The sequence below is a fragment of the Sapajus apella genome, unplaced genomic scaffold (genome assembly GCF_009761245.1).
Source record: "Sapajus apella isolate SASKATOON/1434 unplaced genomic scaffold, GSC_monkey_1.0 scaffold26, whole genome shotgun sequence".
NCBI lineage: Eukaryota > Metazoa > Chordata > Mammalia > Primates > Cebidae > Sapajus > Sapajus apella.
The window spans coordinates 112,081-136,831 of NW_022436966.1; the positions used below are offsets into that span (position 1 = coordinate 112,081).

The window sequence follows — 24,751 nt, forward strand, 5'->3', positions numbered from 1 at the left end:
GATAAAACAGATTTTAAACCATTAAAGATCAAAAGAAACAAAGAAAGGCATTACATAATGGTAAAGGGATCAATGCAACAAGAAGAGCTAACTATCCTAAATATATATGCACCTAACAGAGGAGCACCCAGATTCATAAAGCAAGTTCTTAGAAACCTACAGAGACTTAGACTCCCATGCAATAACAGTGGGAGACTTTTAACACCCCACTGTCAATATTAGACAGATCAATGAAACAAAAAATTAACAAGGATATCTAGGACTGGAACTCAGCTCTAGACCAAGAGGACCTAATAGATACCTACAGAACTCTTCACCTCAAATCAACAGAATATACATTCTTCTCAGCACCACATCACACCTATTCTAAAATTGACCATATAATTGCAAGTAAAACACTCCTCACCATATGCAAAAGAATGAAAATCATAACAAACAGTCTCTCAGACCACAGTGCAATCAAATTAGAACTCAGGATTAAGAAATTCACTCAAAACCACGTAACTACATGGAAACTGAACAACCTGCTCCTGAATGACTACTGGATAAAAAATGAAATGAAGGCAGAAATAAAGATGTTCTTTGAAATCAATGAGAACGAAGACACGATGTACCAGAATCTTTGGGACACATTTAAAGCAGTGTGTAGAGGGAAATTTACAGCACTAAATGCCCAAAAGAGAAAGCAGGAAAGATCTAAAATCGACACCCTAACATCAAAATTAAAAGAGCTAGAGAAGCAAGAACAAACAAATTCAAAAGCCAGCAGAAGACAAGAAATAACTAAGACCAGAGCAGAGCTGAAGGAGACAGAGACACAATAAACCCTTCCAAAAAAAAAAAAAAAAAAAAAATCAATGAATCCATGAGCTGGTTTTTTAAAAAGATCAACAAAATAGATAGACTGCTAGCCATAACCAAAGGAATAAAGAAGAAAAGAGAGAAGAATCAAATAGACGCAATAAAAAATAATAAAGGTGATATCACCACCAATCCCAAAGAAATACAAACTACCATCAGAGACTCCTATAAACACCTCTATGGAAATAAAACACCTCTATGAAAAAATCTAGACGAAAAGGATAAATACCTGGACACTTACATCCAAGACTAAACCAAAAGAAGTCAAATCCCTGAACAGATCAATAACAAGGTTTGAAATTGAGGTAGCAATTTATAGCCTACCAACCAAAAAAAGTCCAGGATCAGACACTTTCACAGCTGAATTCTACCAGAGGTACAATCAGGAGCTGGTACCATACCTTCTGAAACTATTCCAAACAACAGAATAAAAGCGAATCCTTCCTAACTCATTTTATGAGGCCAATATCATCCTGATACCAAAACCTGGCAGAGACACAACTAAAAAAGAAAATTCCAGGCCAATATCCCTGATGAACATCGATGCGAAAATCTTCAATAAAATACTGGCGAGCCGAATCTAATCGCACATCAAGAAGCTTATCCATCACAATCAAGTCGGCTTCATCCCTGGGACGCAAGGCTGGTAACATACACAAATCAATAAACGTAATCCATCACATAAACAGAACCAATGACAAAAATCACATGATTATCTCAATAGATGCAGAGAAGGCTTTTGACGAAATTCAACAATGCTTTATGCTAAAAACTCTCAATAAACTAGGTATTGACGAAACATATCTCGAAATAGTAAGAGCTATTTATGATGAACCCACAGCCAGTATCATACTGAATGGCCAAAAACTGGAAGCATTCTCTTTGAAAATCAGCAGAAGACAAGGATCCCCTCCCTCACCACTCCTATTCAAGATAGTATTGGAAGTTCTGGCCAGGGCGATCAGGCAAGAGAAAGAAATAAAGGTATTCAAATAGGTAAAGAGGAAGTCTAATGGTCTCTATTTGCAGATGACATGATTGCATATTTAGAAAACCCCATTGTCTCAGCCCCAAATCTCCTTAAGCTGATAAGCAACTTCAGCAAAGTCTCGGAAACAAAATCAACGTGCAAAAATCACAAGAATTTCTACACACAAATACCAGACAAACAGAGCCAAATCATGAGTGAACTCCCATTTATAATTGCTATGAAGAGAATTAAACACCTAGGAATACAACTTACAAGGGATGTGAAGGACATCTTCAAGGAGAACTACAAAACACTGCTCAACGAAATAAGAGAGGACACAAACAAATGGAAAAACTGTCCATGCTCATGGATAGGAAGGAAGAATCAATATGGTGAAAATGGCCATACTGCCCAAAGTAATCTATAGATTCAATGCTATACTCATTAAGCTACCATTGACTTTTTTCACAGAATTGGAAAAAAAAAAACACCTTAAATTTCATATGGAGCCAAAAGAGAGCCTGCATAGCCAAGACAATCCTAAGGAAAAAGAACAAAGCTGGAGGCATCATGGTACCTGACTTCAAACTATATTCCAAGGCCACCGTAACCAAAACAGCATGGTACTGGTATCAAAACAGCTATATAGACCAATGGAACAGAACAGAGGCTTCAGAAATAACGCCACACACCAAAACCATCTGATCTTTGACAAACCTGACAAAAATAAGCAATGGGGAAAGGATTCCCTATTTAATAAATGGTGTTGGGAAAACTGGCAAGCCATATGCAAAAAGCTGAAACTGGATCCCTTCCTTATACCTTATACAAAAATTAACTTAAGATGGATTAAAAATTTAAATGTAAGACCTAAAACCATAGAAAACCTAGGCAATACCATTCTGGACATAGGCATGGGCAAAGACTTGATGACTATAACACCAAAACAATGGCAACAAAAGCCAAAAAAGACAAATGGGATCTAATGAAACTAAAGAGCTTCTGCACAGCAAAAGAAACTATCATCAGAGTGAATAGGTAACCTACAGAATGGGAGAAAATTTTTACAGATTACCCATCTTACAAAGGGCTAATATTCAGAATCCACAAAGAACTTAAACAAATTTACAGGAAAAAAAAACAACCCCATCAAAAAGTGGGCGAAGGACATGAACAGACTTCTCTAAAGGAGACATTTATGCAGCCAACAAACATATGAAAAAAAGCTCATCATTACTGGTCATTAGAGAAATGCAAATCAAAACCACATTGAGATACCATCTCACGCCAGTTAGAATGGCAATCATTAAAAAGTCAGGAGACAACAGATGCTGGAGAAGATGTATAGAAATAGGAATGTTTTTAAACTTTTGGTGGGAGTGTAAATTAGTTCAACCATTGTGAAAGAGAGCATGGCAATTTTTCAAGAATCTAGAACTAGAAATACTATTTGACCCAGCAATCCGATTTCTGGGTATATACCCAAAGGATTATAAATCGTTCTGTTATAAAGACACATGCACATGTATGTTTACTGCAGCACTGTTCACAATAGCAAAGACTTGGAACCAACCCAAATGCCCATCAATGACAGACTGGATAAAGGAAATGTGGCACATATATACCATTGAATACTATGCAGCTATAGAAAAGGATGAGTTCATATCCTTTGCAGGGAACTGGATGAAGCTGAGAACTATCATTCTCAGCAAACTGACACAAGAACAGACAACCAAACGCTGCATGTTCTCACTCATAAGTGGGAGTTGAACAATGAGAACACATGGACATGGGGAGGGTAACACACCAGGGGTTGTCAGGCGGTGGGGGGCTAGGGGAGGAAGGAATAGCATTAGGAGAAATAACTAATGTAGATGATGGGGTGATGGATGCAGCCAACCATCATGGCATTAGTATATCTATGTAATAAACCTGCATGTGCTGCACATGTACCCCAGAACTTAAAGCTTAAAGTACAATTTAAAAAAAAAATTATAGTTGTTAAGTTCAATTTTAGTGTAATGCAGTTACAGAATATGGGCTTATAAAACTTCTGGTTTGAGAATTCATCAACATTTCGTCTAATGTACAATTAATTTTGTAAATATTCCATGGGTGTTTGGAACAACTGTAGATGCTGTGTTTTGACAATAAAGTTTTACCACATATTTAAATCAAGTTTTTAAATATTGTTATAAAAATTTTCCATATATTTTCTCACTTATATACACAAATCTGAGAAAAGCTTATTAAAGTATGTCACTCTGTGCTTTTTTCAATTTTATAATTATGTTTGGATGGATGAAGAAATGAATGTATTCTGGTTGAAAGCACTGTAAAGTATATAAAAGACTCTCTACCCATGGAAATTATAGAGATACTCTAGATGTTCAAGACAAGTATCAGCTCATTAAAAAGAAAAAAAAGCCAGGTGCTGAGGCTCACGCCCATAATCCCGGCACTTTGGGAGGCCGAGGCAGGCAGATCACAAGGTCAGGAGATTGAGACCATCCTGGCCAACATGGCAAAACCTTGCCTCTACTAAAAATACAAAAACTAGCCAGGCATGGTGGTGGGCACCTGTAGTCCCAGCTACTCAGGAGGCTAAGGCAGGAGAATCACTTGAACCCAGGAGGCGGAGGCTGCAGTGAGCCAAGATGGCACCACTGCACTCCAGCCTGGGCGACAGAGCAAGACTCTATCAAAAAAAACAAACAAAAAAAGTCCTATCTTCCCACGGTATAGAAAATTGTTTTATTAGTTTTCTGATAAAAATTAGAAATGATTGGCAGAGAAGTAGAAATGGAAATGTTCATACACTGCAAGTAGGAATATGAACTGGAAAGCAATATGGTACAAATGTAAGAAATTAAGTATACAAGCCTATAAGTCAAGAATTCCACTTCTGGGTATATATGCTAAAGATAGTTTCAGACAGATGCATAAGGGGACATGGGCAAAGACAAGCACTGCCAGGTTCTGTGGTTCTTGGCAGCAGGCAGCAACCTGGGTGCCCATCACAGAAAGTTCATGGGTAATGGGTAGATGCACTCCATGGAGCATTATGCAATTAGAAACCTGGATTAAATATACTTACAGCAATGTAGGTAGAATTTGAAAATACAAAACTTAGTGAATGTAACAAAAATATGGTGAAAGTTTTATATATGGTGAAAGTTCATGCGTACTTGCAAAATACGTATTTTGTAAGAACTCCTGTAACCTGAAAGATATTTACATAAGACTGGTTTCCTACAGGGAGACAGAAATGAGGATGTGATATGGTGATAAAATTTAAAAACAGGGGTCATGAACTGAGGAGTACATTTAACTTAACCCTTGGCACCCGAAGTTAAAAGAAAACTGTATTTTATCTTGCCACAGATACCACGTATACTACTTCGATCCTATTATTTCACTATACTTCTGGAAGGATTCATTATAACTAGTTTACAAGGCTCAAAATGGTCTATTACACACAAAATATAAATAATGAGAAATTTGAGAATTTACTTTCTCAGCTGATAAGTAACATTTTGTGTTTATCAGTCTGGCTTGCCTTATTCTATTATTGTTAAACAAAAACAACTTTTATAATTTCTTACTAGAAAATACTTATAAAAAAGACAAAAATAAAATTTAAAATCATAATTCATATTTTTATAATAATTTCAGTGTTTTTTGTTCTATGTATGTATTATTACATATATTTGGGATTATAATATGTATACATAGTTTTATATCTTAACTCTTTCTCTGTAAATGTATAAGAAAATTTACTCTTTGGATTTCAGGATGCTGCTTTTGAGTGTAATTTCTCTTCATCCATGAGTGTGTAAATTCTGATATGAACTCCATTTTATAAAAATACAACAAACACTGATAAACATTTAAGTAAACATTAATAAAGCTCTCATTTTCTTTTCTCATGGAGGTTTCTCTGTTTGGTTGTTTGTGTTGTTTATTTGCCCACTTGCTGGAAATATGAGCAAATATAAATAAGCAGAGATCTAAAATACAGAGAACTCATTCACTAACTTTAGCTTTTTCTTCATAAAGAAAAATGGCTGAACATGACCTTTTTTCTTCACTTTTTGTACTGATAATAGTAAACTATCCCTTCTTCCCCACCAGAAGACAACCAGACACCAAGAAACAGAGATTCCGAAAGGAGAGAGGAAAGAAAAAGAGCGAAAATATACAGAGAAAGCACAGAGACAAATGCAGCAATAAAGTAAGAGATAAGGGTGGGGAAGAAAGAGTAATCAGAATGAGAATGGAGATACACAACAGACACAGTGGCAACCGGAGAGCATGAGGGTGGAGCATGTGGGGCACAAGTGCACATGCGGTGAGCAGAGGCAGACACAACAGAGAAGTAGACAGAGTGCAAAGAGACTGTAGAGAGAGAAGAGGACCCATACTGCAGAGACTGCAGTGGGGCACAGAGCACAGGGCAGAGAGAAACAGAGAAAGAGCGGGTCAACAGTTTTCTTTTTTTGTTATATCCTTTCCTGGTTTTGATATTAGGGTGATAGCAGTTTCATAGAATGATTTAGGGAGGATTCTCTCTTTATCTTTAGGAATTGTTTCAGAAAGATTGGTACCAATTCTTCTCTGAATGTCTCATAGAATTCAGCTGTGAAACAAAAAAATAATTCAGATGTGAATCCATCTGGTCCTGGACTTTGTTGTTGTTCTTTTTAGAAGTTTTTTAAATTACTGTTTCAATCTTGCTACTTGTTATTGATCTGTTTGAATTTCTCTTTCTTCCTGATTTAGTCTAGGAGGTTTGTATATTTCCAGGAATTTATCCATCTCCTATAGATATTCCAGTTTGTACATGTAAAGGTTTTCATAATAACCTTGAATGATCTTTTGTATTTCTGCAGTATTAGTTGTGATATCTCCCATTTTCTTTCTACTTGAGCTTATTTGGATCTTCTCTCTTCTCTTCTTGGTTAATCTCACTAATGGTCTATCAATTTTGTTTATCTTTTCAAAGAACCAACAGACCAATGTCCCTGATGAACACAGAAACAAAAATCCTCAACAAAATTCTAACTAACTGAATTCAACAGCATATCAAAAAGATAATCCAACATGGTCAAGTGGGTTTTCATACCAGGGATGCAGGGATGTCTTAATATACACAAGTAAATAAATACGATACACCACATGAACAGAATTTACAATAAAAATCACATGATCATGTAAAAAGATGCAAAAAAAGCATCTGACAAAATTCAGCATCTCTTTATAATTAAAACCCTCAGCAAAATTGGCATAGAAGGGATACCTTAAGGTAATAAAAGCCCATCTATGACAAACCCACAGCCAACATTATACTGAATGGGGAAAAGTTAAAAGCATTCCTCCTGAGAAGCAAAACAAGACAAGAATGCCCACTTTCACCACTGCTATTCAACACTGTACTTGAAGTCCTAGCTAGAGCAATCAGACAAGAGAAAAAAATAAAGAACATCTAAGCAGGTGAAGAGGAAGTCAAACTGTCACTGTTTGCCAATGATATGACTGTATACCCAGAAAACCCTAAAGACTCATCCAAAAAGCTCTTAGATCTGATAAATGAATTCGGTAAAGTTACAGGATACAAAATCAATGTACACAAATCAGTAGCACTGCTATGCAACAACAAAGACCAAACTGAGAAACAAATCAAGAACTCAATCCCTTTTACAACTGCAAAACAAAAACAAAAACAAGTAAAATACTTAGGAATATACCTAACCAAGAAGGTGAAAGATTTCTACAAGGAAAATTTAAAAAAACAAAAAACAAAAAAAAAACCACTGCCAAAGAAATCACTGATGACACAACAAATGGAAACCTATACCACGCTCATGGATCGCTAGAATCGATACTGTGAAAATGACCATATTACCAAAAGCAATCTACAGGTCAATGCAATTCCCCTCAAAATACCATCATCATTCTTCATAGAACTAGAAAAAACAACCCTAAAATTCATATGGAACCAAAAAACAGTCCACATAGCCAAAGCAAGACTAAGCAAAAAGAAAAAATCTGGAGGCCTCACATTACCTGATTTCAAACTATCAGTACTGGTATAAAAACAGGCACGTGGACCAATGGAACAGAACAGAGATCCCAGAAATAAAGCCAAATACAGCCAACTGATCTTCAACAAAGCAAGAAAAAAAAAAAAAACATAAAGTGGGGAAAGGACATCCTATTCAACAACTGGTGCTGGGATAATTAGCAAGCCACATATCTAAGAATGAAATGATCCTCATCTCTCACCTTACAGAAAAATTAACTCAAGATGGATCAAAGACTTAAATCTAAGACTTGAAGCCATAACAATTCTGTAAGATAACACTGGAAAAACTCTTGTAGACATTGGCTTACGCAAAGAGTTCATAACCAAGAACCCAAAAGCAAATGCAACAAAACCCAAAAATAAATTGATGAGACTTAATTAAACTAAAAGTCTCTGTACATCAAAAGAAATAATCAGCAGAGTAAACAACCCACAGAATGGGATAAAGTATCTGCAAACCATGCATCTGACAAAAAGGACTAATATCCAGACTCTACAAAGAACTCAAACAAATCAGCAAGAAAAGAACAAATAATATCATCAAAAAGCGAGCAAAGAACATGAATAAACAATTCTCAAAAGAAGATACACAAATGGGCCAGGTGCAGTGGGTCACGCCTGTAATCCCAGCACTGTGGGAGGCCAAGGCGGGTGGATCACCTGAGATCAGGAATTCGAGACCAGCTTGGCCAACATGGTGAAACCCCATCTTTACTAAAAATGCAAAAAATTAGCCAGGCATGGTAGCATGCACCTGTAATCAGGAGGCTGAGGCAGGAGAATTGCTTGAACCCAGGAGGCGGAGACTGCAGTGAGCCAAGATCACGCCATTGTACTCCAGCCTGGGCAATGAGAGTGAGACTCCATCTCAAAAAAAAAAAAAAAAAAAAAAGGCCAACAAGCATATGAAAAACTGCTCATCACCATTAATTATAAGGGAAATGCAAATTAAAACCAGAATTAGATACCACCTTACTCTTGCAAGAATGGCCATAATTTTTTTAAAAAATAGACGTTCATCATTAATTATAATCATCATCAATTATAAGGGAAATAAAAATTAAAACCACAATGAGATACCGCCTTACTCCTGCAAGAATGGCCATAATTTAAAAAATTTAAAAAATAGATGTTGGCATGGATGTGGTAAAAAGGGAACACTTTTACACTGGTGGTGGGAATGTAAACTAGTATAACCATTACAGAAAACAATATGGAGATCATTTAAAGAACTAAAAGTAGATATACCATTTGATCCAGCACTTCTACTACTGGGTATCTACCCAGAGGAAAAGAAGTCATTATAGGAAAAAGATACCTGCACAAGCATGTTTATAGCAGCATGATTCACAATTGCAAAAACAAAGAAGCAGCCTAAATGCCCATCAAGCAATGCACAAAGAAAATGTAGTATATATACACCATGGAATACTACTTATCCATAAAAAGGAATGAAATAATGGCATCTGCAGCAACCTGAATGGAGTTGGAGACCATCATTCTAAGTGAAGTAACTCAGAAATGGAAAACCAAATATCGTATTTCTCATTTATAAGTGGGAGGTAAGCTACATGAACACAAAGGATTAAGGATGATATAATGGATTTGGGGACTTGGGGTGGGGGGAAGGCAGTGAAAAATAAAAGACTACAATTTGGTACAGTGTACACTGCTCAAGTGATGGGTGCACCAAAATCTCAAAAATCACTATTAAAGAACTTATCCATGTAACCAAAAACTACCTGATTCCTCCGAAGTATGGAAATAATAAAGAAAGAAACAAAGCAAGCAAATATATATATATATAAACTAAAACTAAAACTAGGATCCCATTAGGGAGAAAAAAAATCACAGTTGCCTCTGCTAACAGACACATTGAATACTGGCACTTAGAAAAGAGGACCAAAATTAACAGTTTTGAATTAAGAACTGTTAATCCAAACTTTTATATCCAACAAAGTTGTTACTGTATATAAAAGTAACAGTCTCAAATTTGCAACACTTAAGTCTAGTCAAGCAATAGATTGAAATTAACAAATGCATAAATAGGTATGTCAAAAGACTCATAAATAGGTCTGTGAAAAGACTCCTGGTAAATACTGACCCTATATTGAAATACAACTAATGTAAAATAACTCATGATTTTATAAAATGGAAGTAAAATGTTCTAATTCTTGAAAGAGAAGCTAGTCAATGTAGTAATAATACTACTAAAATGAGCTGAGACATAATTCACAAAATGTAACCATTATTGATCAGTTGGGAAAAATTATGTGAGAGATAGGTGGGAGGAAGTAAAATCAATTTCTTAATTTTTCATATGATACAGCCAACAGTTTCACATCTGACAGTGATTGAGAAAGTGGTCGAAGCGTATTAGTTAATTAGATTACAGAGTTGCTAAGTTATCAAAAAACCAACTCAAAGAAACATATTACATAGCAATGAACAAAAAAGACTGGAAATAGCAAGAAATCATTAAAAATGATAAGAAATCCTGAATAGTGAAAACAATTTTGAAAGACAAGAACAATGTTGGGGGATTCACACTTCCTGATTTTAAAACATATTACAGTAATCAAAACAGTGTGATATCAGCATAAAGACAGACAAGTAGACCAATGAAATAAGAAAACACGCCCAGAAATAAACTCTCATATACATGTTCAAATGATTTTGACAAGGGTGCCAAGACCACTCAGTGGGAAAAGGATAGTTTTTCAATAAATAATGCTTGGATAACTGAATATCCACAGGCAAAAGAATGAAGTTGGACCCTTATCTCATACCATGTACAAAAACTAACTCAAAATGGATTAAAGACCTAAATGTAAGACCTAAACCCATAGAACTCTTAGAAAAAAAAAAAAACTAGAGAAAAACTTTATGACACTGAATGTGGCAATAACTTTTTTGAATATGACCTATAAGTACAGGCAACAAAAGCAAAAATAGTCAAATGGGACCACACTAAACCTAAAAACTTGTGCATCTGGGACACAATCAGCAGAGTGAAAGACAACCTACTGAATGAGAGAAAACATTTACAAATCATGTATCTGGAAAGGGGCTTACAGAAAATATAAAGCAATTGTAACAACAACAAAAGAAATCAAATAACCTAACTAAAAAATGAACAGGCTAGGTGTGGTGGTTCATGCCTGTAATCTCAGCACTTTGGGGGCCAATAGGGAAGAATTGCTTGAGCCCAGGAGTTTGAGACCAGCCTGGACAAAACAGTGAGAAGAAAGGAAAGAAGGGAAAGGAAGGGAAAGGAAAGGAGAGGGGAGGAGAGGGGAGGAAGAAAAGAAAAGAGAGAGAAAGAAAAAGAAAGAAAGAAAGAAAGAAAAGGGGAGGGGAGGAAAGAAAGGAGAGGAAAGAGGGAGGGGAGAGGAGGGGAGGGGAGGCAAGGCAAGGCTTGAATAGATATTTCGCTAAAGATGACATACAAATAGCCAAAAAGCATATGAAAAAATGTTCACTGTCACTAACCGTAAGAGCAATGCAAAACAAAACATCACCTCACATCCATGAGGATGGCTACTACAAAAAAAAAAATAACAAGAGTTGGTAAGGATGTAAAGAAATTAGAATCCTTGTACACTGTTGGTAGCATTGTAAAATGGCACAACCACTATGGAAAACGATGTTGAGGCCCCTCAAAAAGTTAAAAACAGAACTACTATATGATCTAGCAATCCCTCTTCTGGGTATATGCAAACAGTAGAATATTATCCAGACTTAAAAGGGGAGGAAATCCTGTCACATGCTACAATATAGATGAATGTTGAAGATCTTATGCTAAGTGAAATAAGTCAGTCACAAAAAGAAATCTGTATGATTCCACTCATATGAGGTATCTAAGGTAGTCAAATTGATAGACAGAAAGCTGAACGGTGGTTACCAGAAGCTGGAGGAGGGGGACAAGGGCAGTTGTTGTTCAGTGGTATAGAGTTCCACATTTGCAATATGACAAAGTTCTGGGGATCAGTTTCAATATAATGTGAATACATTTAACATCATTGACTTGTACACTTAAGAATAGTTAAGATGGAAATTTTATGGTATGTGTTTCGAAATCCACCCCCTCCTTACTCTGAAATGGAATTCAGTTGAGTAAACCTTTATTTAATAAATATATCAGAATGAATAAAAAATCCAAAATAATAAAATTTAAACCAAACATATTTACAACAACAATAAATTTAAATGGAATAAATTTGTTTCAAAAGAAAGACCTTGAGATTGGGTAGAAAAAAAGTTAAATTTAAATGTTACTTACACTTGAGTAAAGTGACTCAAAAAGGCTAAAAGGATGGGTAGAGAGCAATGGCGTAAATGCAAATTTTAAAAAACTGCACTAGATGAAGTAAAATCAAAGGCAAAGATATTAAAAATGGAAGAAAGCTGGGTGCAGTGGCTCACGCCTATAATACCAGCACTTCGGGAAGCTGAGGTGGGCGGATCACAAGGTCAGGAGACCAAGACCATCCTGGCCAACATGATGAAACCCCGTCTCTATTAAAATACAGAAAATTAGCCGGGGTGGTGGTTTGCACCTGTAGTCTCAGCTACTTGGGAGGCTGAAGCAGGGGAATTGCTTGAGTCTGGGAGGTGGAGATTGCAGTGAGCTGATATCATGCCACTGCACTCCAGCCTGGTGACAGAGCGAGACTCCATCTTATAAGTAAATAAATAAATAAATAAAAGTTACTTCATATAATTTATGGTACAATTCACAGTAAAAAAATCATTAATACTTATGTCCCAACCATAAAAAAATATATAAACCTTCAATTACCAAAAGAACCTTCAAATACACTCTTTGAAGTCTTCAACAGTTCAAGGAAATCAATATTCAGTAAGAATATAATTAATAAGGATGATTTTATAGATGTATAGTCATAGTATGAGAAATCTGTCATTAGGCAGTTTCACTGTTGTGCAAACATCATAGAGCATACTCACTCAAACCTAGATCGTACAGCCTACTACATACCTAGGCTATGTGGCATACCTTATTCTTAGGCTACAAACCTGTACAGCATATTACTGTATTAAATACTGTAAGCAACTTTAACACAATGGTAGATATTTGTGTATCTAACTGAAAAACTGCAGTAAAAATACAGTACTATAATCTCATGGGACCACTGTCATCTATGTATTAATTAACTGACAGTAACTGAAATGTTATACTCTATTTGGAAATTCTACCTCCTTTCAAACACCCAAGGAATACTTATTCATATATTAAGCCATAAAGAAAACCTCTACATGGTCTTAAAACAAAACATTACACATTACACAGTAACACATTACAGTCTCTAGTCACAGTATGTTAAAATTATGACTTAATAGTGACCACAAATCCAACCTTATGAAAGTTAAAAAAAAAAAATTATCTCCTTAACTTTACTTGAACCAAATAGAAAATCCAAAGCTACAATTACAGAACATCCGGAAAGCATTACCAATAAAAATACTAGAGGTAAACATCTACTGTATAGATACACACACACACACACACACACACACACACACACACACACACCCCTTGTTTCCACTTAGGGATCTAAAGAATTGGATAAAGTATTGCTCCCACCCTTATAACAATCGCAACTGTTTTTAAAAAGGGAGAAACTACAAGTTTTAACTTTTCTTAAAGCCAGAAGAAAGTTGAGATCAGAGGGCAACACTGTCCCCAAATCTAAGGAGAGACTGGCGCTTGCAGGTAGATATGAGACATAAGCACTAAATTACCTGGAAGATATATAACTGGACACAGTAAGAAGGTTAGAGACTTGATTAAGTGGTTGAAGCAAAGTGTTCACTGGTGACAATATGAAGCCATTAAAAGGGCTATAAAAATTAGCGGAGTCTGCACCTTCCTTTTCTCCACAAAGTCTAATAGAAAAAGGATGGAAAAATCTGATGAGAGTGTCTATTGTGGTCTAGATGTGGCAGAGATATAGATTTTGTAGGGAGGGACACACAACTCTACCTGGAAATGACAAACAGAAATGGTGGAGCTAGTGCTTTCTCTAGAAACAAACAAACAAAAAAACATGGAAGCCTTGTCAGAACTTTGGAAGATAGTCAAAGGTTTATAGTAACCAAGTGTTTGCTAAACCAGGAGAAAGGACATCAGCACAAGGCAGACGAATTTCATACCATTTACCTTAGCCTTCTGCTATCCCCTTCCCCAGCATGGTGGTCTTAAAGATGACAGCCCTTGGTCCTGATGTAGGTACCTGCTCCCAAAGAGAGCACGAAGTAGTGCCTTGTTCCCAAGGAATTGTGTTTGTTTTGACATGTCTGACTATCACTATGGAGTGACACAAGGGATCTGCCTTAGTTTCACCTAACATAACTCCCTTAGAATGAAAAAGTGGCTTTATAGAGGAAGAATGTTCCTTGAAAATATTGAAAACCAAATGAACAAGGTACTACTGCCTGCAGCAAAAATTAACAGTTGAGGGAAACAATAGACATACTGAAAACAGGAAAGAAACACTGAGATTCTTTGGGGCATAAGGGCTTGGAAAATTTCTCATGTACACCAGGGAAACTAGTAAGTGCATGCAAAGAGCAAGATGCATGTTCAGAAAAGACCTGAGAAGACCAAAAGCGTTCACCACTAGTTGATTTTTAGGCTCAGTATAAGTAGGAAGCAAGGCTAAGGCAGAGTTAGTTGTGAATGGCCTGGCTAAGCATTGAAGGAGTGTCCAAACACAAACAATCTGCAAAGACTTGGGGAATTTTCTTTTTTCTTTCTTTTTTGACCTCAGGCATTTAAGAAAATCTGTCAAACAAGTAGCTAGCTACTGAGCTAAAGGAACAGAAATATCAAACACTAACAAAGAATACAGTCATTACAAACAATTTAGAAAAGTCACTAAACAAACCAACAACTTTAACTTACAACAAGCAGTAACTACAAACTCTGGGACAGGGAGGAAAATGTGATATCCAGTTATCACACCATAATTTTCAAAATGTCAAAATTTTAACAAAACATTATAAGGCATGAAAAGAAACAAGAAAAGTATGGCACATTCATGGGTTACAGGAGAGAAACAAATAGAAGTTGTGCCTTAGGAAGAACAGACAGATTTACTAAGCAAAAGCTTTAAATCAACTGTTTTAAATGTGATCAAAGGGTTAAAGAAAACCATGGATAAAAAACTAAAGGAAATGAGGAGAAGAATGTCTCAGCAAAGAGAGTATCGATGAAGACAAAAAGGAATCGAATAGAAAATATGAATCTGAAAAGAACAAGTGCTGAAATGAAAAATTCACTAGAGCAGTTCAATACCAGATTTGATCATACAGATGAAAAATCAGTGAACTTGAAGATAGGTGAAATGAAATTATGTACTCTGAGGGACAGAAAGAAAACAGAATGAGCTGAGTGTGGTGGTGTATGCCTTGCAGTCCAGCTACTGAGGAAGCTGAGGCAGAAAGATCTGTACTCCAGTCTGGGAGATAGTGAGAGACCCTATCTCTAAAAAGAGAAAAAGAAAACAGAATGAAGAAAAATGAACAGAGCTTAAGAGACTTGTAGGACACCATCAAACTTAACAACATATGCATATTAAGAATCCCAAAAAAGAAAGAAAGGGGCAGAAGGAATATTTGGAGAAATAATGGTTGGAAACTCCTCCAATTTGTTAAGGGGAAAACATGAATCTAAACATCTAAGTAGCTCAATGAACTCTTAATAGGATAAACTCAAAGAACAACACTGAGACACATTATAATCAAAATGTCAAAGCCAAAACAGAGAATCTTCAAAGCAGTAAGTATAACGGCAAGCATAGAAGGGATCCTTGGTAAGATTAATCGCTAATTTCTCACCAGAAAACCATGGTGGCCAAGAGTGGAATGACATATTTGAAATGACGAAAGATAAAACGTGTAAGACAAGAAATCTATCTCCAGCAAAACTTTCTTTTAATAATAAAGGAGACTTTGGGAGGCTTAATTGGGCGGATCACCTGAGATCAGGAGTTGATCCAGCCTGCCCAACATGTTGAAACCCCGTCTCTACTAAAATACAAAAATTAGCTGGGTGTGGTGGTGTGTGCCTGTAATCCCAGCTACTCAGGAGGCTTAGGCAGTAGAATCACTTGAACCTGGGAGGTAGAGGTTGCAGTGAGCCAAGATCGTGCCACTGCACTCCAGCCTGGGTGACAGAATGAGACTTTGTTCAACCATTGTGGAACACAGTGTAGCAATTCCTCAAGGATCTAGAACTAGAAATACCATTTGACCCAGCAATCTGATTACTGGGTATATACCCAAAGGAATATAAATCATTCTATTATAAAGGCACATGGACACATATGTTTACTGCAGTGCTGTTCACAATAGCAAAGACTTGGAACCAATCCAAATTCCCATCAATGATAGACTGGATAAAGAAAACGTGGCACATATACACCATGGAATACTATGCAGCCATAAAAAAGGATGAGTTCATGTCCTCTGCAGGGACATGGATAAAGATGGAAACCATCAATTCTCAGCAAACTGAACAAGAACAGAAAACCAAACACCACATGTTCTCACTTGTAACTGGGTGTTGAACAATGAGAACACATGGACACCAAGAGGGGAACATCACACACTGGGGCTTGTTGGGGGGGTGGGGGGCTAGGGGAGGGATAGCAGGGGGTTGGGGGATAGCATTAGGAGAAATACCTAATGTAGATGATGGGGTGATGGACGCAGCAAACCATCATGGCATGTGTATACCTATGTAACAAACCTGCATGTTCTGCACATGTACCCCAGAACTTAAAGTATAATTAAAAAAAAAAAGAATGAAAAATAAGAAAAAACATACCAAAACTTATGGCATACAATGAAGGCAGAGCTAATCTACAAAAGCAGGGCTCACAGAGACATTTATAGCTGCAAATGCCTATGTTAAAGAATAATCCCAAATGAATAACCTAACTTTAAATCATAAGAAATGAGAAAAGAACAGCAAACTAAACCCAAAGCAAGCAGAAGAAACACAAATTACAGAAACTGACTCAAGAAGAAACAAAATCTAAATAGACTTATAAGAAGACATTGAATCAGTAATGAAAAAAAAATTTTCCCCAAAGAAAAATACATGACCAGATGGCTTTACTGGTAATTTCTACCAAACATTTAAATAATTAACATCAAGCATTAACATTAATCCTTCTCAAACTTATTACCAAAAAACAAGTGGAGGGAAAACTTTCTCATTCTACAATGCCAGTAGTATCCTGCTACTAAAGGCAGTAAAGACATCACACAAAAACTATAAAGCAGTATTTCTTGTGAATATAGATAAAAAAGTCCTCTTCAAATTCGAACAAACTGAATCCAGCAGCTATGAATAGAATTTTATATATGATCAAGTGGGATTTATCTCAGGAATGTAAAGTTGGTTCAAAATATGATTATCAATACATATACACCATATTAATAGAATAAAAGAAAAAAAATAGGTCTGGCACGGTGGCTCACGCCTGTAATCCCAGCACTTTGGGAGGCTGAGCAGGGTGGATCACCTCAGGTCAGGAGTTCAAGACCAGCCTGGCCAACATAGTGAAACCCTGTCTCTATTAAAAATCCAAAAAATAGTGAGGTGTGGTGGTGGGCGCCTGTAATCCCAGCTACTCAGGAGGCTGAAGCAGGAGAATCAGTTGAAGCCAGGAGGCAGAGGTTGCAGAGAGCTGTGATCATACCACTGCACTCCAGTCTGGGTAACAAGAGTGAAACTCTATCTCAAAAAAAAAAAAAAAAGAAAGAAAAAAAAGAAAAGAAAAATACAGTAATCTCAATAGATGCTGAAGTATTTGGCAAACACCAAAATGCTTTCATGATAGAAACACTCATCAAAATAGAAAAAGAAGGAAACTTCTTCAACGTGAAATCCTAGAGATCCTTAAAAATCACAAGAAAATAGTTAATAAATTCAGCAATGCTGCAAGATACAAGATCACTATGTAAAAATTATTTATATATGTACCTATACATTAGCAATGAATCCAAAAATGAAATTAAGAAAGCAACTTCACATATGATAGTATTAAAAAGAATAAAATATTTACTAAAATTCAGGATATCTCAAGGGACCCCCAACAGCCAAATTAATTCTGAAAAAAGAACTAAGTTGCAGGTTTCACATCACCTGCTTTCAAAACTCATAAAGATAGTAAATCAAAACAGTGTAGTATTGGCATAAAGAGAGACATATAGACTAATGTAATAGAATAGAGGGCCCAGATAAAAACCCTAACATACATGGCTAAATGATTTTTGGCAAGAGTGCCAAGAACATTCAATGGGGAAAATCAAAGTCTTTTCAACAAATGGTGTTAAGAAAACAGGATAGCCACATGCAAAAGAATAAAGATGAACCCTTATCTTACACCATACACAAAGATTAACTCAAAATGGATCAAAGACCTAAATGTAAAAGCTAAAATTATAAAACTCTTCGAAGAAAACTTTCACAACACTGGATTTGGCAAATATTTCTTAGAAGACACCAAAAGCACAAGAAACAAAAAAAAAGATAAATTGGACAACATCAAAATTTAAACCTTCTGTATATCAGAAGACACAGCAGAGTGAATGGGAAAGAGGCAACCTACAAAATAGAATATTTGCAGATCATGTATCTAATAAGGGATCAATATCCAGAATATATGGAAAATCCCTATAACTCAAAAGCAAAAAAACCAAACAGCCAGATTTAAAATGGTCAAAGACGTGAAAAGACATTTTTCAAAAGAAGATATACTAATGGTTACATAAGCACATAAAAACATGTATAACACAAATAATCATTAGAGAAATGCAAATAAAAACCACAATGAGAGATACCAACTCACACTCAACAGGATGGCTAGTATATATATTAAAAAGTAGAAAATAAGTGTTGGCAAGGATGCAGTAAAATTGAAACCCTTGTGAACTTCTGGTGCAAATATAAATTAAAGCAGTCACTGTGAAAAAAAGGAGGGTCAGAGGAACTCTTATACACTGATAATGGGAATGCAAAATGGTGCAGATACTATGGAATAGTCTGGCAGTTCCTCAATAAGCTAATCACAGAATTACCATATGACCCAGTATTTCCATTCCTAGATATACCCAAAAGAATTGCAGACAGGTGTTTAGACAAAAACTTGTATACAGATGTCCTAAATCAGTTCTAGTCACAATAGCCAAAAAGTGGAAACAACTCAAATCAATGAATGAATGGAAAAATAAAATGTAGTATATACATGCAATGGAATATTATTTGGCTATAAAAAGCAATGAAGTATTGTTATACATGTTATGTCATGGATGAATATTGAAAACATTATGTCTAAGCAAGAGAAGCCTGACACCAAGGTCATATATTATATGATTTCATTTATATGAAACAACCAGAATAGGAAAATCCACAGAGTTGGAAAATGGCTTACTGGTTGCCAGAGTCTGGTGACAAGAGGGATCAGGAAGTCACTTCTTAATGGGTACAGGGTTTCCACTGGCTTAATAAAACATTCCTAGAACTAGATAGTGGTGATGGTTATGAAACACTGTGAATATATTCAATGCTACAGAACTGTATACTTGAAAATGATCAAAGCTGTAAACTTTATGTCATGTGTATTTTACTACACACACACAAACCCTTTCCTGGATCCATTTCTCTATCTCCCCTATGGACAAAAGCTTTACTTTGTGTCACTCCCAATTCTTCCTTTAGAAAATATCATATTCTATTATTTATATATGTAAACACTACCAAAAGCTCAATTATGAGAAATAATATGTATAATAAACTTTCTGAACATCTCATGCCTCACTTTCTCTAGACCATGTAATCCTACTGACAAAATGTTTTTTAGCACGGATTGCCAAAATATGTATTTATTTATATGTATGTCACTACTGTACTCATAAAACATATACAAAAATAAAAATTTTTAAAAGTTGAGAAAAATGAATATACACTTGAATATTTTTCTTTCCATACTCCACTGAACCGTTTTGCAAGCATCCTTCTTTGGAGAACATGTCTATTGATACTTGAAATTTTCCTCTTGGGTTAAAGCAATGGCCTACATTACTAACCCCACGAGAGCTGCCTTATTAGCTCCCTAAACTAAGGAATGTGGGAATGCCCTTATAGGAGGACACTGTTGCACTGTGGTGCCTTCTCTAAGAAGACAAGAGAAATTTATCTTAGGTCTCTCTATCAGATTTATCTGTAATGTTTCTAAAAATTTTGTTTTCTTTTTATATAAAAAATGAACATAACTGATCACAAAATTCTAGCAACCCTAAGTGCTAGAAAATATAAAGCTAAATTTGTAGCTCACTTCCAGCAACCACATCCACAAGGCTTATTTATCTTCCTTCTGGCTTCGACTTGTCTTTCCATTATTCACAATTCTTTATTTACTTATTTTTCAAAAATCATATTGTAGCTCACCCCAGCTTCAACTTTTTAAATCACCTCAATTCTTCAATTACTAAAAAAAAAAATTGTATTATTTGTTTGTCTGTGTGTGTTTAAAAGAACCTCAAATATATTTCTTGAAAGACAGAGAGGAATGAATTAAAAATAAATAAATAAACATCAACTCAGCAATATTGTTCAGGATAGAGATCATTCTAATCTCAAAGCTCCCCCATTTCAGGGGTAAACTTTGCACACTCTGAAGGATCTAGCAGCAAAGCCCTTCATTCAAAAGGTTATTCGTAAATGAATGTTGATGAAAAGAATGACAACTCACAATAGCACTGTACTACACTTTCTCACTCTTTTCCAGTTGGTAAGAAATGGTATAGAGAGGAAAGGGCAAATGGCTTTTTTTTCACCTGTGTGCAAAGCTTAACTAAAAAGTCCATGAAAAGGGCAGTCACATTGCCAGATGGAATTTGTAGCCATGTACCTGGATGCGTCTCCTTCTGGTGTGCTCAGAAGTCATTTGGGGATGACATGTATTCAATACTTTCTTGCTGTGTTTGCTCCGCTTCTCAAGGTATCTCCTCTGTTGGTTGGTGATGCTGCTATACAATTTAATTCGTCTGGGTGACAAGCATACTCTTTCATGGCCAAAAGCTTGAATCAACCGGGCAGTGTCAATAGTGGAAACAGAGCTACTCCTTTCATGCAGAGCCACCTCTCTATCTGTTTGGGTCAATATATCTGATTCGACAGTAGAAGTGGTGCTGGAAAGGATATTGGTGGTAGTATCTGTGAGCAGCTCACTCTCCTCTGAGGGCCTACAATCCGAAGAAGTATTGCCTATATAATTAAAACCTGGCTGTTTACTCAGAATATATTTATCAAATTTAATCTGTTCAATTTTAATTTGATTAGACCTCCCAGCTCCATGATGAGAAAACACCTTGCTTTTTTTAAGCTCTTCTGTGTTTTTAAGGCTTTTCTCTAGACTTTTAAACCGTTTCTTTTTCTGAAGCTTGTTTCTCTGCTGTTGTCTACCACTCCATTCCTTCACACCTCGTTCCCCTCTGCCATCATCATGTGTACTTTCTGAGACCTGGAGAGAATGTGTGATGGGATTCTGAAGAAGTTTAGCCAGACGATCAAGTCGCTCCACCAAGGATAGTTCTTTCCTGTCGCCCAACTTGGGCTGCATCTGTTGCCTCTGTCGCTCCCGGTACTTGTTCCACAGTTCATTCAAGCTCACAGTGTGCTGAGCTGCTTGCCCTGGGGTGAGCTTCTGATCCCTTTTTGGATCATTAATTTGTACATTATATTTTGGATAATCTGTAGCTTGACTTTTAGTAGTATGCATCACTTCTTTGTTCCCCAAATTCACATTGATGCTGAGACTCTTTATTTTGGTATAATCCGGCTTAGTCTTGTCCATGTTTTGATAAGGAAGTGGAAAACAAATGTGTTCTCTATGTTTGTCTGGGTGATGCTGAAACAAATCTTTCCAAGAATGCCTCATGAAAACACTCCTTCCCAAAGATTCATGGCAAACATCTTGATCACTTGGTAGATGTACGGGATGATGAATGTAAAACTTCGACGACCTGAAGACAGAATGGGTAGTATTTTCAAATTCTGAATGACATTCAGACTCTGAAAAGGAGAAAAAAGAGATTCTGAAAGAACTTTAAAATATTAGCATTCTGTTTAGAAATACTATTCACAATTCTTTAGATATAGAAAAAAGACTAAAGGAAAGAACAATTTATATATAAAGTGTTGGAAAATTCACTGCCTGCACAAAAGATTCATGCCTAGTTCTTAGCAGCCTCACTGGTACAGTAAAAGTTTAAGAGACATGAATTTTGGCCTGGGGTCTGCCCCTGACTGGCTATGTGAGCTCGAGGAAGGCACTTTAATTCTCCAGATAATAAGAGCAACTGCTATATGTATTTGCCACTTGTTTTCCGTGGGGTGTTGTGATATATGCTCTATATATGGTTTTCTAATTAATCTTGCGATTAAAACTGAGAGATAGATATTAGTAACCCCATATTCAGCTAAGAAATATGACATTTCATTTTCATAATCAGTAACTAAAAATGGATAAATTTTTAAAAGCCCTTTTTACTTGTTTTAGAGCCTTCTGAAATTCCTTTTCTGTGGACTATCTTTCACTTTTTACCAAATTTTTTTTATTGTGGTAAAACATACATAAAATTTACCTCTTTCCATCTTCACTTTTTGACAACCATTACTTTATATTTTTTTAAAAAAAGGCCTTTTTAGATGAAATATCTTATGATTTTCTATGGTTTGAAAGTTTGTGTCCCTCTAAAATTCATGTTGAAACATAATCCCCAATTAACAGTATTAGGTAGGAAGTGATTAGGTCATAAAGGCTCCACCTCCATGAATGGGATTAGTGCCCATATAAAAGGGCCTGAAGGATCTTGTTTGGCCTTTCCCTGCTTTCCACTATGTGAGGACACAGCCACAAGACACCATTTTGGAAGCAGAGACTGGGCTCTCACTGAACACCCAATCTGCCAGTGCCTTAATCTTAAAGCTGCAGAATTTTGTTACAGCAGTAGGAATGTGCTGAGACATAAACATAAACCCTAATTGTAATCTCTAATATGATACCAAAACACTGTTTTAGAGTTCTACATCATGGGCAGAAACAAAGATACATACATGCAATGATGGGATCCTTTTCACCCACACTATAGATTACTGGCAAGCAGAGTTTTCACAAAATACTCTAGGAATCCCTATGGATTTCCCTAAAGTACAGTGGGATACACAGGACCTGCTTTTATACCTAAAGTACAAAAAAACTATACAACTTTAGAATTAACAAGCAACATTTAAAAATTGGGAGATTTCATTTAGCTTCTATAGGTTCTTGAGATTGCAGCTTTTCCACCGAACAAATAAATATAAGCAAATATATAATTCTAAATTAGGGGCTACAAAGAACAAAAACAAGGTGATAAAAGGCAAATTTAACCAGGAAATGGTAGCTAGAGAAGACTTCTCTGAGGAAGATAAGATATGAAGTAAAAATGAGAGCTAAACAAACAAACAGGCAGAAGAACATCATTCTGGGCTGAGGGATCACTTTCTGTGGATGTCCTGAGGTAGCTGCTACCTATGCCAATCCATCTGCTCCCACAACCTTTCTGCATACAGAGACACCACCACCTCTCTCATTCTTTTATTTTATTTATTTATTTATTTAATTGCATTTTAGGTTTTGGGGTACATGTGAAGAACATGCAAGATTTTTGCATAGGCACACACGAGGCAGTGTGATCTGCTGCCTTCCTCCCCATCACCCACATCTAGCACTTCTCCCCATGCTCTCTCTCCCCAACTCCCTTCCCCCCGCTGTCCCTCCCCTATTTCCCCCCAACAGACCCCAGTATGTAGTGCTACCCTCCCTGTGTCCATGTGTTCTCATTGTTACGGTGAGTTCGTGTCCTTTGTAGGGACATGGATGAACCTGGAAACCATCATTCTCAGCAAACTGACACAAGAGCAGAAAATCTTCCATTCTTTTAAAGGCAAGTTCCTCCACTGCTGCCCTGGAGCCCAACGCATCTTCCTTTCAAGACCTTGCTTCATTTCCTTATCATATCTCTCTTCTATCTTTCAGGTTCTCCCTCTCTACTGGATCGTTTCCAGCGGCTTGAAAACATCATTTAGCATGTATGTTTAGAAAATCCTCACATCTTCCTCCAGGTACTGGCCCATTTCTCTGCTCCTCTTCACAGCCAAGCTTCTCAAGTGGAAACTATTTTCTTCTCCTTTACTTCTCTTCCTACCCCAATTCACTATTCAAATTACTGCAGAATACAGCCATACTCCTGGACTAAAACTGCTTTTGCTAACATGATCAACAACCTCCATGTATGGCCAATTCCAGGAAATGTTCTCATTCTATATTCTCTGTCTAGGTAATCTCATCTCTCCCTGTGGCTTTTAGTACCATTTTCATGCTGTTATCTATTTTCAAATTTATATTTCAAGCTATGATTTCTCTGTTGAGTTTCAAATATATACATGATATATCCACTCTGATGCCACAGCCATCTAACTGAACTCTATTCTAGCCTCCTTGACAACTCTACCTCCCCTAGTCTTTCACATCTCTGTAAATGGCACATCATCCTACTGCCCAAGCCAAAATCTGGGAGTTATTCTTGATAGTTCCAACTCCCTCCTCTTCCTGTTCCTGCCATTAATCCTTCACCAATCAACCACACATCTGTCTACTTCTATTTCCTATCATAATACTGCATGTCTCTAATAGGTCTACTGTCCCATCTTGTGCTTTTCCAATCTATTCTTCAAATAGTGGTCAAAGTAATCTTTT

The 24,751-nt window shown here is 36.4% G+C and overlaps 1 protein-coding gene across 4 annotated transcripts in view; it reads right to left on the reverse strand.

Annotated features, from left to right (window-relative positions):
* ALMS1 (ALMS1 centrosome and basal body associated protein) overlaps positions 1-24,751 on the reverse strand; it is a 212,740-nt gene that overhangs the window by 21,380 nt on the left and 166,609 nt on the right. For all 4 annotated transcript variants that reach the window (XM_032291715.1, XM_032291716.1, XM_032291714.1 and 1 more), the window contains one exon: positions 20,861-22,023. In XM_032291715.1, the coding sequence (XP_032147606.1) occupies positions 20,861-22,023 (1,163 nt within the window). The remainder of the gene's footprint in view (positions 1-20,860; positions 22,024-24,751) is intronic.